Source organism: Anarhichas minor, unplaced genomic scaffold, assembly GCF_050575085.1.
Source record: "Anarhichas minor isolate MPS153535 unplaced genomic scaffold, ASM5057508v1 ptg000024l, whole genome shotgun sequence".
Lineage (NCBI taxonomy): Eukaryota > Metazoa > Chordata > Actinopteri > Perciformes > Anarhichadidae > Anarhichas > Anarhichas minor.
In genome coordinates, this window is record NW_027466470.1 from 617,501 (window position 1) to 631,678 (window position 14,178).

The 14,178-nt window shown below is 42.2% G+C and overlaps 1 protein-coding gene across 1 annotated transcript; it reads left to right on the top strand.

Annotated features, from left to right (window-relative positions):
• The first annotated feature begins 5,222 nt into the window (after positions 1–5,222).
• Positions 5,223–8,712, top strand: LOC142955948 (uncharacterized). Its single transcript, XM_076097216.1, has 4 exons — positions 5,223–5,718; positions 6,391–6,471; positions 6,654–6,734; positions 7,778–8,712. The coding sequence occupies exons 1-4, from the start codon at positions 5,223–5,225 to the stop codon at positions 8,710–8,712; spliced, it is 1,593 nt and encodes a 530-aa protein (XP_075953331.1).
• The last annotated feature ends 5,466 nt before the right edge of the window (positions 8,713–14,178 follow it).

Here is a 14,178-nt window from a genome sequence, read left to right on the forward strand (position 1 = left end):
CCTTATTTTAAGTTTTTCCTGTTTTATTTTTCACAAAACGACTTGGTTAGCTTCAGGACAAAGAGACGTTTGTTACGTTAACAGAGTTACAGTTAAGTCGTCAGCATAACTAAGTCAACAGTTGACTTTTGGGTCTCCTGAGTGAAAGTCATGGGATTCTTTGACCCATCCGTTTATTTATTTCCGCCATCGACCATGAAAGAAATAACAATAGTGCTGCTTAGTACTTGTTATGTAAGTCCCAGATATCCAGAGAAACTAAATGTCGTCATGTCTGGTTCATAACATCATCCAGAGGTGTTTTCACTGTGTCAGCTGTTTACTACAGCTGTATGAACACAAAATACACAGATTCTGCTGTGATTCAACTGCAATAAACAGACAAAAAATAATGCAGAAATAACAACATAATGATGCTAATTTGTAAAAAGTCTTAATTCATGTTTTATTAGTTCTGACCTTAAAACGACAAGCAAATAACTTTTATAATGTTTGTTTTCTGAATGGAGTTTGGTTTGATCGGTGCTAAGCTAAGCTAACATTGTAGCAGCTCCATCAACACTCAAAATAACGTCATCTCAGCGTAAATACGGCAGCGTCGTTATTGTTTGTACCATCTGGTTTATACACATTTATACACATAGTTTCTCTATACTAATATGAGGTATTCTGGGTGATAATATAACTTTTTGGCTCGGGGGCCACATTGAGTTTTAAAATTTGACAGACGGGCCGGGCCAGTAGCAGATGAATGGAGTGTTTGTGTGAACTAATATAAATTACAAGTACAATTTAATTTCAGTGGGAACAGTGTTGTTGGTCACCCTTTTTAACCAGTGCGTCAACGTTTGGTGTCAGTTTGGTTGTAGCAATTCTCAGAACAGATCTGAGGTGTTCATCAGTTAGCTGGGATCTTAGAGGTATTTATTTGCATATTTTATCGTGCACTTAATTATTAAGCAGTCATTTTCGACACAGTGTTTTTAGTGTAAAGGTTAATGACTGTGGTCTTTTTAGCAGTTTGAGTCTTTGACCGGATCATACAAATGGTTGACTGTTACATCTAACATTATCAGAGTTCTGCTCTGTAATGTCTTTCCTTGTCTCTCCCCCCTGTGTCACGGTGTGGGTGCATCTCACTGCAGTCAGGAAACGTATCAGAATACCCTTATTTTATTGGCTAAACTGCATCACGGGACCTGATTTACAACGCATTGGTCGGTGTTTTTCCTGCACCGCTGAACAAGTGCCGTAAATGCTGGAAAGGAGCGTGAATAACTCCGCTGCATAAAGCAAAGTCCCGCGACCCACTGAAAACGGGTCCGCAACGAACCACCAGTTGAGAATCACTGGTCTACAGGATCGTGACGAGCGGTGAACAGCTGTTTGTGTGGCGTGTCTTACGTCTCTTCCTGTTTCCTTCACCTACATTCCCCTGGGTCCTAAGGCCCTCCACGTACAGCTTATTATCACCCTCTTTGCACCAATGTACATTTATAACAAATACCACACATATTACACGGTAATCAGCGTTGCATATGCGTCAAACTCTATCGGTGCATCTCCGGTTCTTTCATGTAACGTAAGTGGAGCGACGAGCCTCTCCCAGCAGACTGTTGTGCTAGCAAGCAGGCTCGCTCGCGAGCTGTACCCAGCATGCAGTTCGGCGGTGAAATTTTATAAATGTACAATTATTAGTGTTACAAATTGTTTATGTGTCACAGACTGTTGTGTGCTGTTGTGTTTTTCTCTGTTGAAGAGCGTTAGTTGTGGGTTGTTAATTGTTGTGTTATAAAGTTATGACCATGACTAATACATATAAGAGAACTAGCGCTGACCGCTGTACAGAAGCAGCAAACAATACATTTAGCTGCCTGTTGAAAGCAGACAGCAGTTGTTTCGGATATGCACCGGTATGATGGTGTGTGAAGAATTCATATCATACGGGAAATTAAAACCGGTATACTGCCCAGCCCTAGTCTTAATTATAATATGGACAATTTTGTACCAATATTTGTATCCGCGGGCCGTAGTTTGTCCATGCCTGCACTAGGGGCCGCGTACCCCCTGTTGAAGACCTCTGCTTTAGAGGCTTTCAGGGGGTCTCAAGTGTCAATCAAGGGGTTTCGGACAGTAATCTGTCAGAAAACGTTACTCCTCATTTTAGATGTGTTTTCATAGAAAGAGTCCAACAACACGAGTCATTTTCCGCTTGTTACATGTGTACGATCTTTTCCAAATAAACTCAAATAATTGGGTTCAGGAAAAGATCGTAGTTAAAGTTAAAAAAAACGAGTGAAGTTTTGTTACTGAAGATCGGAAGTTACGTGACAAATACATCAACGTTTACAAATTGTCTCTATTTGATGAGATCCGGCCTGGAATCTGGTTTCTTTTCACAGGATGAACTGGAGGAGCAGCTGATGGAGATTTGAGCTTCTTATCGCACATCGACACCAAAAGGGACAAAGAAAAGACAGAAGGAGGGAAGAAAAGAGGAGAAGGGAAAGCGAGATGGAGGTAAAGAGAGGATAGAAAGCAACCACATACATACACGAATCCCTCATGTTTGTAATTAGTTTCATTAATATCCCGTATCGTTGTGATCCCGGGAGGTTCTGTTGCTCTGTGGTAGGATTAAATAATGAAAGTAGGCTGCTCATTGTGAGGACCGGGAGCTTCACAGGGTTGGATTACGGTCACGCTGAGAGGATGAAAAGAAAACATATTCTGCAAAAGTTCAGTGAGAAGAAGTCCTGAATGCTTTCTGCTATTTCAACTTGTTTCAATCAGAAATCTGTGAAGTTCAAGTTGTGCAGATTTAGTTTGAATAAAGTTGGTTATAGTGTTTATCTGTGTTACACATGTGGATGTAACCCGCCACAGTATTCTCTGTCTGTAGACTTTGATTAATAAGCTTTGATTATCAGGTGTTTATCCTCAACGCGCTGTTTGTTGCATCGTTCTCTGAAACACCAGAGGGTCCGAACTAAATGTGAAGAATCAAGAAGACGACGAGTGGAACAGACAAAAAGACACAAACCAACCTCCACAATGACGAGGGGGGGGCTTTAATTATCTGTGAACTCATATTTCATATTCATGAACCTTTATACAAACCCTGTAAAGAAACAAAGTCCAGTATTAAATGTATCATAACCCATCACAACCCATCACTGCGCTCTGTGCAATATACAGGCTACGTCACTCCTCCTCTGTCCTAATATGGTCACTTCCTGTTCACTGGTTGCCAAAAAAAACCAAGATGGCAACGGCGAAATGTGTTTATTTACGTTGCCTTTATTTAGTCCAAATAACTTGAGAAAAGCTCCAACCGTGCTGCTCTTTCTCCAGCCAGCATGTCGCAGTAAGTAGTCAAAGAGACAGAAAACTCAACGATGTTTGACAGTTTGAGTCTTTGATGAAAGAAGATCTGACCTCCTCAACGTCAGAATCCACCTTCAACACAAAACATCTTACACAGATTTAATCTGCAGCATTTACACAAAACACTTTTTTGATGTGATCCACCGATGACGTGACAGAATATACCAGATTACAGTGAGATGACGAATCAAGGAGAGCTGTGAAAGGAAAGATGAGAGAGAGAGAATCTGAGAGGAGGATGAGAGAAAAGAGGAGGGTGGAGGATGATGCAGAGATAAACGGAGAGTCTCTTCTTTCTGTTCTGTAATATAAATATATATTTCTGCTGTTTCATGGTGAAGGAGGTCAGCAGGCAGAGGGCCCAGTTCTTCTTCTTCGGGACAATAAAGACGCTCCTCCATCATCCTCCTCCTCTTCCTCGGTCTTTGTCTGCGTTCCCAGAAGGTGAGACTGAGCCTGAAAGAAGGTTTGTTTCGGGGCGAGGTTTATAAATGGATCAAAGCCTCCTCCGTCCCGATCATCTTCTCACTCATCCTTCTCCAGACGATGCTGCGCGACTCAGACGGAGCGGTGAGTCTTTCTAAGTCTGGCAGCAGTTCAGGTTGGCTCGGAAATAATGCAGTTTAGTCTTAAACCCAAAACCCACTGGTTGGTTTGAGCACTTTGCTATCAAGTAAAAGTTCAACAAAAAATTACGTTTCCATAAAGATTTAGAATTCTTCTTTTCCAACTATGTTGTATTTAAATAAGGAATAAATATCTTAATATTTCAGTTAGTTTTTTGGTCTTAGTCTTGAGTTTATCTACGACCAGATAAGGTTCAATTTGGAAAATGAATCGATATTTTAAAATATGTATTACGTTAATGGATTTAAGTTAAAACAAAAGTGCAGCATTCAGAGAAGAGTTCACACTGAGTCCCTTCACGTGTCTCAGTCTGGCTCAGAAACGGAACCAGCACTGGATGTTAGGATCGAAGGGGAATCCTTTACATCAGAGTCCCCCCCTGTAAGAGACCTGGTTGGGTCCTCGATGGGAACTCAAGGGGGAGCTTCCATGGCCTTGAAGGACTAGATTACTGGATGAGGAATCACACAGAGACACGTAGATACAGGCTCAGACGCTTCCAAAGCACCTTAGCAAAGCAAATCAGCCCGAACGGTGTGAGCTCCATGTGAACTCTGGACCCAAAGTCCTGGACCTCGTGGTGTTATCTCTAACAAAGTCTTTGTGTCTTTTTACTACTGTATTAGAATTGTGTCTAAAATCCAAGAAGGATTGGAATCTGATTGCTAGCAGGAGTTAAAAAAAGGTGTAAATGCAACTGTAAGTTACACCGGGATGAAATAAAAGCTTCTCCGGTGACTTCCACTCATACGATCATCCAGAAGGCTGTTTGTCTGATCCCCGATCAGTTCAAACCACGAAAGAATCTGTGTCGGGAGTGAAAGCTGTGAAGATGAAATGACTTCAGTCTCGATTCATTCGTGTGTTTGTCTTCGTTTATGGATGAAGCTGTTTAGTTTTCACAGCTAAACTGTTTTTGTTGTAACTGAACTGCTAAAGTGCAGATGCTCTTCTTCTTCTTCTGGTGTTTTTGTCAGTTAGGGTCAATCTTAATTCACGTGAAGCACAAAAAACAAAGATGTATTGTAATCAGATCTGTGATTCTGCAGGAAGAAATGTGACTAAATGTAAAAGACAGAGTGTTGGATGGATTTGCACATGAGACACTTGTCAGCTGAGGACGTTTCACCTGTTTCAGATCCAAAGAACTTTGTTTTAACAACATTCTCAGACACAGAGTGTCAGTATTCTGAAATAAAGTAATACGAATGACGTGTAAAGATACAGATCGTTCTCAGTGTTGTTATCTCACCTTCTTGCTCTTGACTCCCATCATCCTCCTCTTCCTCCAGATGTTGTTGTCCTGGCTGCTGGGACTCCTCGTCCTCTCCTCCTTCTGCTCAGCCATGTTTGAAACCGCTGAGAGCAGTGGAGATGACCTCAACACCTACAACATGACTAATTCGTCTGAGTCCTCTGAGTCCTCTGAGTCCTCTGATTCGCCCCCTTGGTTGTCTGACACTCCCATGTCCCACATGGCCCGCATGTCCCACGTAGAACCGTGGCCACCCGGCAACATGAGTGATATGACCCGGATGCCCGGAGACCCCGACTCGCCGATGTTCCCAATGACGTCCATCTGCGACATGCTGTGGAACTCGCCGGTACCGCCGACCCTCGACCAGATTCCCTTTTTCTGCCTCTGTTCGCACTGCAAGGGCACCGGGGGGCCCAAAGGAGACAGAGGAGACCGGGGCCTTCCGGGTACGTAGACCACTTTAAAACACCTGTTTGGTCCCCGTGTCGTCCAGATGTCAGACTTGTTGGGTTGTGATCACTCCCAGGTGTTAAGGTTCAGGTGATCTCACACAGCGCCTTAAGGACGCAATATCTTTATCGAGAAAGATTCAATCTTGTGTTTAGATGAATAATATTGTGAAGCACAGATTTACTAGATTATGAAACGTGTTTGAAGGTAACAAGACTTGATTTCTCTTCGTAAGATGTTCAATCTGTTTTGAATGCTAAGCTGCTCCTTTGCTTTTAAACTCATCTCTCACACTTCTGTTGAGATAATACTAAATTACTTGTTTTAAGAGTTTAAACTATTAAACCGCGAGTCTCTGTAGGTCATAGATCCATTATAAAGTTCAACCAGTCTGGTTCTCGAAGGAACAATCATAAAAAAAGAGTGCTCTGATGCTGCAAGACATGGATTTATGTGAGCAGAGATTCATTCAGACATCAACTGATGCTGAGGCCAAAAAAGATGAGCAAAATATTCAGATGTCTTAAATGCCTTCACATGGAGGGGACTTAAAGAAGGTCATGAACCACTGGTCTCTGCAGGAAAGGTGAGGACTGAGATATAAGTAGTGAAAGAGTCAGTGAAGCAAAGCACCAACAGCACAAGGCCTGACTGTAATCTGTGATCAGGTGCACCTGGGAGTCCCGGGAGAAGAGGGATGATGGGGTTCCCTGGTCGTCCAGGATTCACAGGCCGTCGAGGGATCAAGGGTGAGTCTCCATCACTTCACTGGTAACTATAAGTGTTGTGTCTGCCCCCCAGACTGAACCTGGAAACTGGTTTCACGACTTATCCTCAATAAAACATGAACTCTGTGTGTCTTCATGAAGGTCACATTGTGTTGCTTTTAATGTATTTGTAATAATATTTCTGTCTCTGTCTGTGGTTACAGGTCAGAAGGGAGACCTCGGGGAGAAAGGGAGTCTCGGCGCTGTCGGTTTCACCGGCGTGAAGGGCCAGCGTGGCTTCAAAGGTCTGCTTCGATCAGTCTTATATGTAAAGGATCACTCTATGTGAAGGGTTACTAGTGTTACATGAAGAGAACTATCACACAGACATCTTGATTTCAAAGGTTAAACTGATCTAACATTGTAATGGTCAAGGTTTGACTGGGTTTAGGCACAAACATGACTGAGGAAGGATCATAGTTTGAGGGACATTCCTCCTCATGGCTGTAACAATCACTTCTTTTTATACACCATAATTCGTAGATATCCCATGAATTTTCTTTCTTCGTATGTTATCAACGCAGTGGTAAACAAGGACGTATAAAGACCGCTAATTCACACCCAGGGCAGGAGGAAGCAGAGGTGGACGGGCCGAACAAGCAGCGTGTTGATGTTGATTTTTTGTGTGTGGTTATTTTAACCGAAACAACGATCTATTCCTAAATCTTACCAAAGTAGTTTTGTTGCCTGAGTTTCCTGTGAAGACAGAAGTTCATTTGAAAAGACTGTGTGCATGTCACAAGCGGAAATTGACACGTGTTGCAGACTTTCGTAGGAAAAATGCACGAAAAATGAGGAGTAAAGCTTTCTCATGTTCATGGACTAGTTTATTACCTTTATACAAGTCAAGTATTAAATGCAATATGAAGAAACAAAGGTTGAATATCCTGTAAACAATTTGATTTGGCTTCAAAACATTTACTCCAATGAAGATTTCATTTCACACACGTGTACCGCGTATGCAAGTTGCAAAGATCCAGAGGTGCACGACTAAGCGCCGCGACCACTTGTACGCGCCCCACGAGCCGGCCATAATTATGCCAATTTCTGGCACGCGTCTCTCGCCGGCTTCACAACAGCGAGTATAGACTAAGCTTAACTTCTCGTAGGATATCATCGTATGAAGAAACGAGGACCTCCAGTCTCTGCAGACTTTGAGGCTCTATATGTCTATAATCTTATCCTCCTTGGCTACCGACAGACACCAGTCAGGGAGCTTTGTCACCTGAATATCAGCATATATTGTACATCAAAATGTAATGCAAATATTCTTGATGTGTGTCTCCAGGAGACAAAGGGGACCAAGGAATGGAAGGCCCACCAGGATCAGAGGGGCCCCAGGGCGAAACTGGTACATGCCCTGCCTCCTGTGAGAGTCTACCAGGCCCCCCTGGGGAACAAGGAGTCCCTGGACCAGCCGGAACCCGGGGTCTTCCTGGGGTCCAGGGACCTATGGCACCCAAGGGTATTATGGGCAATAAGGGCGACATGGGTATGCCCGGTGACTCCGGGATGAACGGCCAGAAGGGTGATCAAGGTGAGCAGGGGTTGTGCGAGTGCACGGATGGGGCAGACGGCTCTGATGGGAATGAGGGAGAACAGGGGGGTAAAGGGGACAAAGGGGACACTGGTGCTCAGGGTGTTCAGGGCTCCGTCGGGCTAAAAGGCAATGAGGGCAGTATGGGTCTCATGGGGCCGCCTGGGCCCTGCTCCCCGGCCATCCAATCAGCATTCTCTGCATCTCTCAACCAGTCGTTTCCTGCTGCAAACTGGCCTGTTCCTTTCCAACGCATCCACCTCAACATGCAGGGGCACTTCGACACATTCATAAGCATATACACCGCCCCCATCAACGGCACCTACGTCTTTACCTTCAGCCTGGCCATCAGTGGAAAGCCTCTCAAGGTCGGCCTGTTCCTAAACTTCTCCCCCGTAGTCAAAAAAACAGAAGTGACCATCCCATCCACCATGAGCCACACTGTCGTCCTCCACCTCACCATGGGAGACAGGGTGTGGCTGCAGGTAAGGGACTCCAGCACTAATGGCATGTTCACTGACCGTGAGAGCAGCAGCACCTTCTCAGGGTATCTGATGCACCCCGACTCCTGCCAAATGCCCCGAGGACGAGGATTTCCTAATACCAGACCGACAGTCATGCCAGCATTCAAGCCGCAAGGCTACAAATGGGACAGCCCCACCCCCACCACCCATCCACCACAGTAGGCTCCAGTCAGTCGCGTTATAGACGGAGCATCCTCACACACCCAATCACAGTGTCTCTATAACTGCAAGTTTTAAAGGAGGGGTATTCACCTTATGCTGCCCCGCCCATTTCCCCTTCTAGTTCGAATGCATTCGTATTTGTTCTTCCGGTTTAGTGCTAGCAGGGCTGTAAACGGTGTTGATATTTGGGAGCATTCAGCAGCTACACAATGACGATCTGGATGCTTGTTACAGAACCACATCCACCAGCCATCAGTTATTGGGAGGACATCACATGTAAACGGTCTGAAATCACATTTGAGGACATTTTTATTTACTTTGTAGTGTCTCTTGGTGTAGATGGCTCCGCCATGAGGAACTACAAGAATACCAAAGCACATCAGTTCACTCGCTGGTCAGAGACAAAGGGTTGACAAAGGTCCACACACAGAGTTCAAATGTAGTATTATTAACAACCTGTCTGCTGGTTCTTTATTTCATTTATTATTATAATCTTTTAATACCCCATGGTTAAACATGCAGTGGCTACCCTTCTGGCAGTGAGAGTAATATTTAAAAAAAACAATCACATGTTCTCTTTGTTTGTGTCTTACACAGCCAGCTGCTCCTGGTTGGTTTAAATGTATTTGGATAAACTGATTACACATTGGGAATCTGTCCCAAAGAACATTTCGGTTATATTCAATAATAAATAGTTTTCCATTTGTGGCGGATTCCGCAGAAAAGCTAATAAAAGTGCTGTTATTACACTGCAACTCATCAAGTCTGTTGCAAGTCATGCGATTGTTTGAATCCCAATGAATCTGCTGATGCTCTGACTTCTCCTCTAGCGCCACCATGAAGTTGACTTTTGTGGTTTTGGGTTTAATATCTCAACAACTGTTGGACAGATTTCCATGAACTGTGGTTCAGACATTCATGTTCCCCTGAGGATGAATTGCATCATCAGGTCATCTTTTTAGATATTTTTTTGCAGTGTGTCCTAATAAACCCAAACCAGCCTGTTGTGTTGGAGTTCTGGAAACCAAACAAAGACTCAAACTATAAGATATTTAAAGAAATGAAAACAAACAACAACAAACAGAGATTAAGCAGGAAAATACCCTCTTTTAAATGTGGAGATAAATTCACTCTCATGATTGAATACTCACTTACAGGTGCCAGCTTGACTAATGCTTTTGATTGGCACTTACTTAATAAATGGCTCGACCGTTGAGCTGGTCGCTGACTGTTACAGTCGCCGTAGAGGTTCAGACCTGCTCTAGATGTTTTAAAAGCACTTTGCATCCTCAGAGTAAATACATTTTTCAGCTTTCTGCAGCGTAGTTTTAGCGATTTTATTTCAGACAAAAGCGACAGAGTCGAGTTTAACAAACTATACAGCAGAGTCAGAAGACCTGCAGCCTTCTCACTGGACACGTGTTCAGTCAACAGTTGTTTCCCGTGTTGATGGAAAGAAGATCAGAAAGTGTTCATCTTCTTCACATCCTGAATCGGTGTTGGCTAATAAATCCTTAATTTTGCTCTCGCTAGAAACTGTGTTAAAGTCAAAAGAGGCCAAGGAAATACTCGAAACCAGTCCGAGCTGAATCTTACTTTCAAAACGTATTGTTTGGAAAACTTCAGGCCGATCCGTGTTGCCAGATCGGGCTGGTTTCCGCACAAATTGGGTTACTTTTGATTAAGTTGTGCCGGTAGACGAACATTTGGCGGTTGGGTTTGAAAATCTTGTGGAAACAATATTACCAGCTAGCTGTCATTTCATGGTAAAAAAACAAATACAAAATGAATGAAACCTCATTGTGTCCAATCACTCTTATCATTGACTTTAATTTGAGAAAATATTTGATTGACATGACTTGTCATCGTTGGGGATAACGGAGGACCTGATTAGCTTGACGTCACCATCTTTGACATTGACAATTGAGAATTGGTGTATTTGTCTCATTGCACTCTGCAACATTACATCTTTGGTTATTCGATGCAGGTGTAAAGCTTATGATGGGTTTTCTATTGCGCGTGTAATGGTTTTATGGTTTTTTAATGTGTTTCTGGCGAGGTCATGATTTGGGGTTTTACTGAATTGAAGACGTGATTGGCAGGAGATTGTCAATCTGATCATTGCACTCTGTTTTAAGGCTGTTTCCAGCAGATCAGTTCATCTCCATGATCTCAACAGTATTGGTAGTGAGTATTATATTTAGTGGCTATAGTTGGTCCAAGGCTTTACGCCCAATGCCTAGTCAAATCTAACAGCCAAATCTGGCTCTTATTGAATCTTCTTCGGTGCCAGAACACGGCCGGCATTCAGCCACAAGTGACGATAGCCAAAACTACGTACAGCACTCATATTCATAAGACAGAATTCTCCCTGTGTGAGATTACAAGTACGAAAACATTATGTCATCGAGCACTTTGGTTTAAAGAGTCAAGAATCACCAATTTCTACTCAAATAAATCTGGCAAAGAATAGAGCGCTCGAATTAGCAGCGGAGATCGTAATGGGAATTTTGATTATTTTGATAGAAGATGTAAATATGTGAATCGGCATCGTGCGTTAGAACGAAATCAGGAAGAGTTTGTTGAGACAGAGGTTTGATTAGAATGTTTAACCAGCAGGTGATCAGGTGACGCTGTGAAGGAAACAAGATGGTGGAGAAACAAAGTCATGAACAGGTAGTGGGGCTGCACTGTTCAGAGAATTATGGGTAAAGTGGTGCAAAGTGCAAAAGTCTCCATCAAACGTGTTAAAAGTGTCAAAATAATCTCCATCTTCATCCAGTTTAAATTCATAAAAGTCTTGTTCAAAGGAAGAAAGTAGCTGGTGGAGTGAGAGCGTTTCACCTGTTTCTAATAGAAGCCGGTGCAGATACGCAGCCAGACTGGGATCAAGTGGAATTATCTCGTTTACATCATATGACATATATACAACTTTTATTATTTTTACTTTTATCAATCAAAGAAAAAGCTTTGGTTTACATGAAAACCAATGATTCATAAAACTCCTTGTGGTGAATTACAAACATCAAAAAAGAAGCTTCGACACCTCCGGTGTTTTCTGGACACGTGATTGGACGATACAGAGACGATCGGACTGAAGCATCATCTTCAGTGTGACAGCGGTCGTGTCGTTGTGTGTCACACGCTGTTGTTGTGGTTTTTGTCTGAAATTAAAAGATTCTCCTGAGGGTTTCTTTGTCCGACTGTTTCTTCAGCGACTTTAATGTTCTGCATCATTCATATAATATCAGATCATCTTATTCTCTTCTCCTCTCCTTGACTTTACTGCTGTGGGACCAAACATTGCATATCTGTATGTGAGATCCATAGTTCTGGATTCCTGATAAATGTCTCTTTATTTTCTAGATCAGGTGCAGGGTTCAGAGTGACCTGCACACCTGTGTACGAATGAAGCTGTTTGATCGGCGTGTTGATTGGTGGAGGGATTATCTTGGCTCACTGACACAGATTTGAACAAACGTGTGGACAGAATTTGAGAGAAATAAACCTTTTGTGTGCGTAGAACAAAAATATACTAAAGTATTTTATTTTATTTGAAGATTTTTCTCTTCAGTAGGAACCGAGGAAGTAAGAAAGTATTTAGAGATAAAGTCAAGAATAATAATGACACCAGACGTGTCTTCTTTAAACTACATCTTTAAAGGGGAGACACCACTTCTAAACAGGGTTAAACATGTAACATGTTAAACATGTAACTGATATCAGCATGAAACTTCACCACTTCATTACTGACATTAAGACATAGTCTTTTTTAATGTTATGTTTAAATATGCAAATGAGGCATTATGTAATGTAACAGTCAAAGTAGTAAAATCAATGTTTTCTTTCCTATCGTCTGAAAGAAGACGAGTTATAGAAGCAAAATATCGCAGGGCATGAAAAATCAATGCATTACACCAAGAAAGAGCCGCTCAGTGCATGAACGAAACAATCATCTTTTATTGTCACAGAGTTCAAACTGTACAGTCGCACATCACATCCAGATAATGTTGAGCTTTCACAGAGTTATAAATGCTGCTGCTGGACATCTGAAGCCTGCAGCGACACGACCGACGAGTCTTTACATTCTGAACTCAGAGAATCTGATAATCACTCTCACAAAAAACTCAAAGCGCTGTTGTGAGCTCAGGTCAAACATAATTAAACTTCGGCTTCAACTAAACCAACTTCTTTTGCCTTCTTCAGCCTCACAAAGTCCACTTGTTGTCAGGTTGTAGAAAAGGAACAGACGACTAATGTTATCGATACTTCAGATCTAAAAATGCAGTTTAGAGTCACAAATGACCTGCGTTACTGAGAAAGCACAAAAATAAATCTTCTTGTCAATGACTTTACAAAGATTCATCAGGTATTCTATTCAAGGACCATAGCGGTGGTTTTGCATGTTAGCCGAGAGAAATCATCTTTAAATGCAATTTAACAACGGTATTAAATGTTTACGTCAATATTTATTCGCTTCAAGACTCAATATTACTATTCAGAACATATTCAGACACTGCAGTCTGCCAACAAGTCGGCACATATGGACCTTGTACAATAACCCCTCGCATTGTAAGTATTCTGCAAACCAAAGGACACATTGAATGTTGACGATTCAGAACCACAAATACATTTAATAAATGTATGTTTCATATCAGTCTGGTGTCCCGCTTGCACACAATGTCACATGGTTAATGTTGTGAAACGATTGTTTAGGTTTATACAACAAAACAATTTGGTTATGGTTTGAAAGAAAAGATCATGATTCGTATTAAAATATAATAATATAACATAACAACTTAACAATGCAACAACGTCAAGTACAAACGTCAAGTAACAACTGTAACATAGTAAGTACCATAAATAACCAACGATGACCCTTAGTGGACGTCCTTATGTAGCGAAACATAGCAAGCATAAAGTCAATGCACTTTTCGTTTCACACGGGACACTAACGGTGGTCTCCTGGGTGAAAGGCTTGTGTTGTTTGACCCATTTTGACCTAAGTGGACCTTCTCACTTGTTTAACTTATTATTTCATCACGTAACTTTCAAAAATGCCGCTCAATTCACTACGTCACTTGCTCTGACCGAATGCGGAAACGTTGACATTGAACGTATCCGCGGTTTGCAACATAGAAAAAATTTTGGGCAGATAGTAGCAGGTTCCACTAGCTGCATACAGACTGAATAGTTGAGTCCCTCCAGCTCTCACCAACCACACTTACTAAAAGTGTAAGAAGATGCTTCCAGCAGACTCTTTTAGAGACAAGATGGTGAACATAGTGATGCAATTAGCAGCTAAAGAGACGGACATTTCCCTCAGGACGACGAGTCGTCAAGTTGATCTGTAACTGCTGGATGTGAGAATAAGCATCTGATAGCTAACATGTTAGCTTTAACAAAAAGATGAGACAATGATATTTGAGGGAAAGTCATTTTGTTCTGCTTCTACTTTAGGTACTT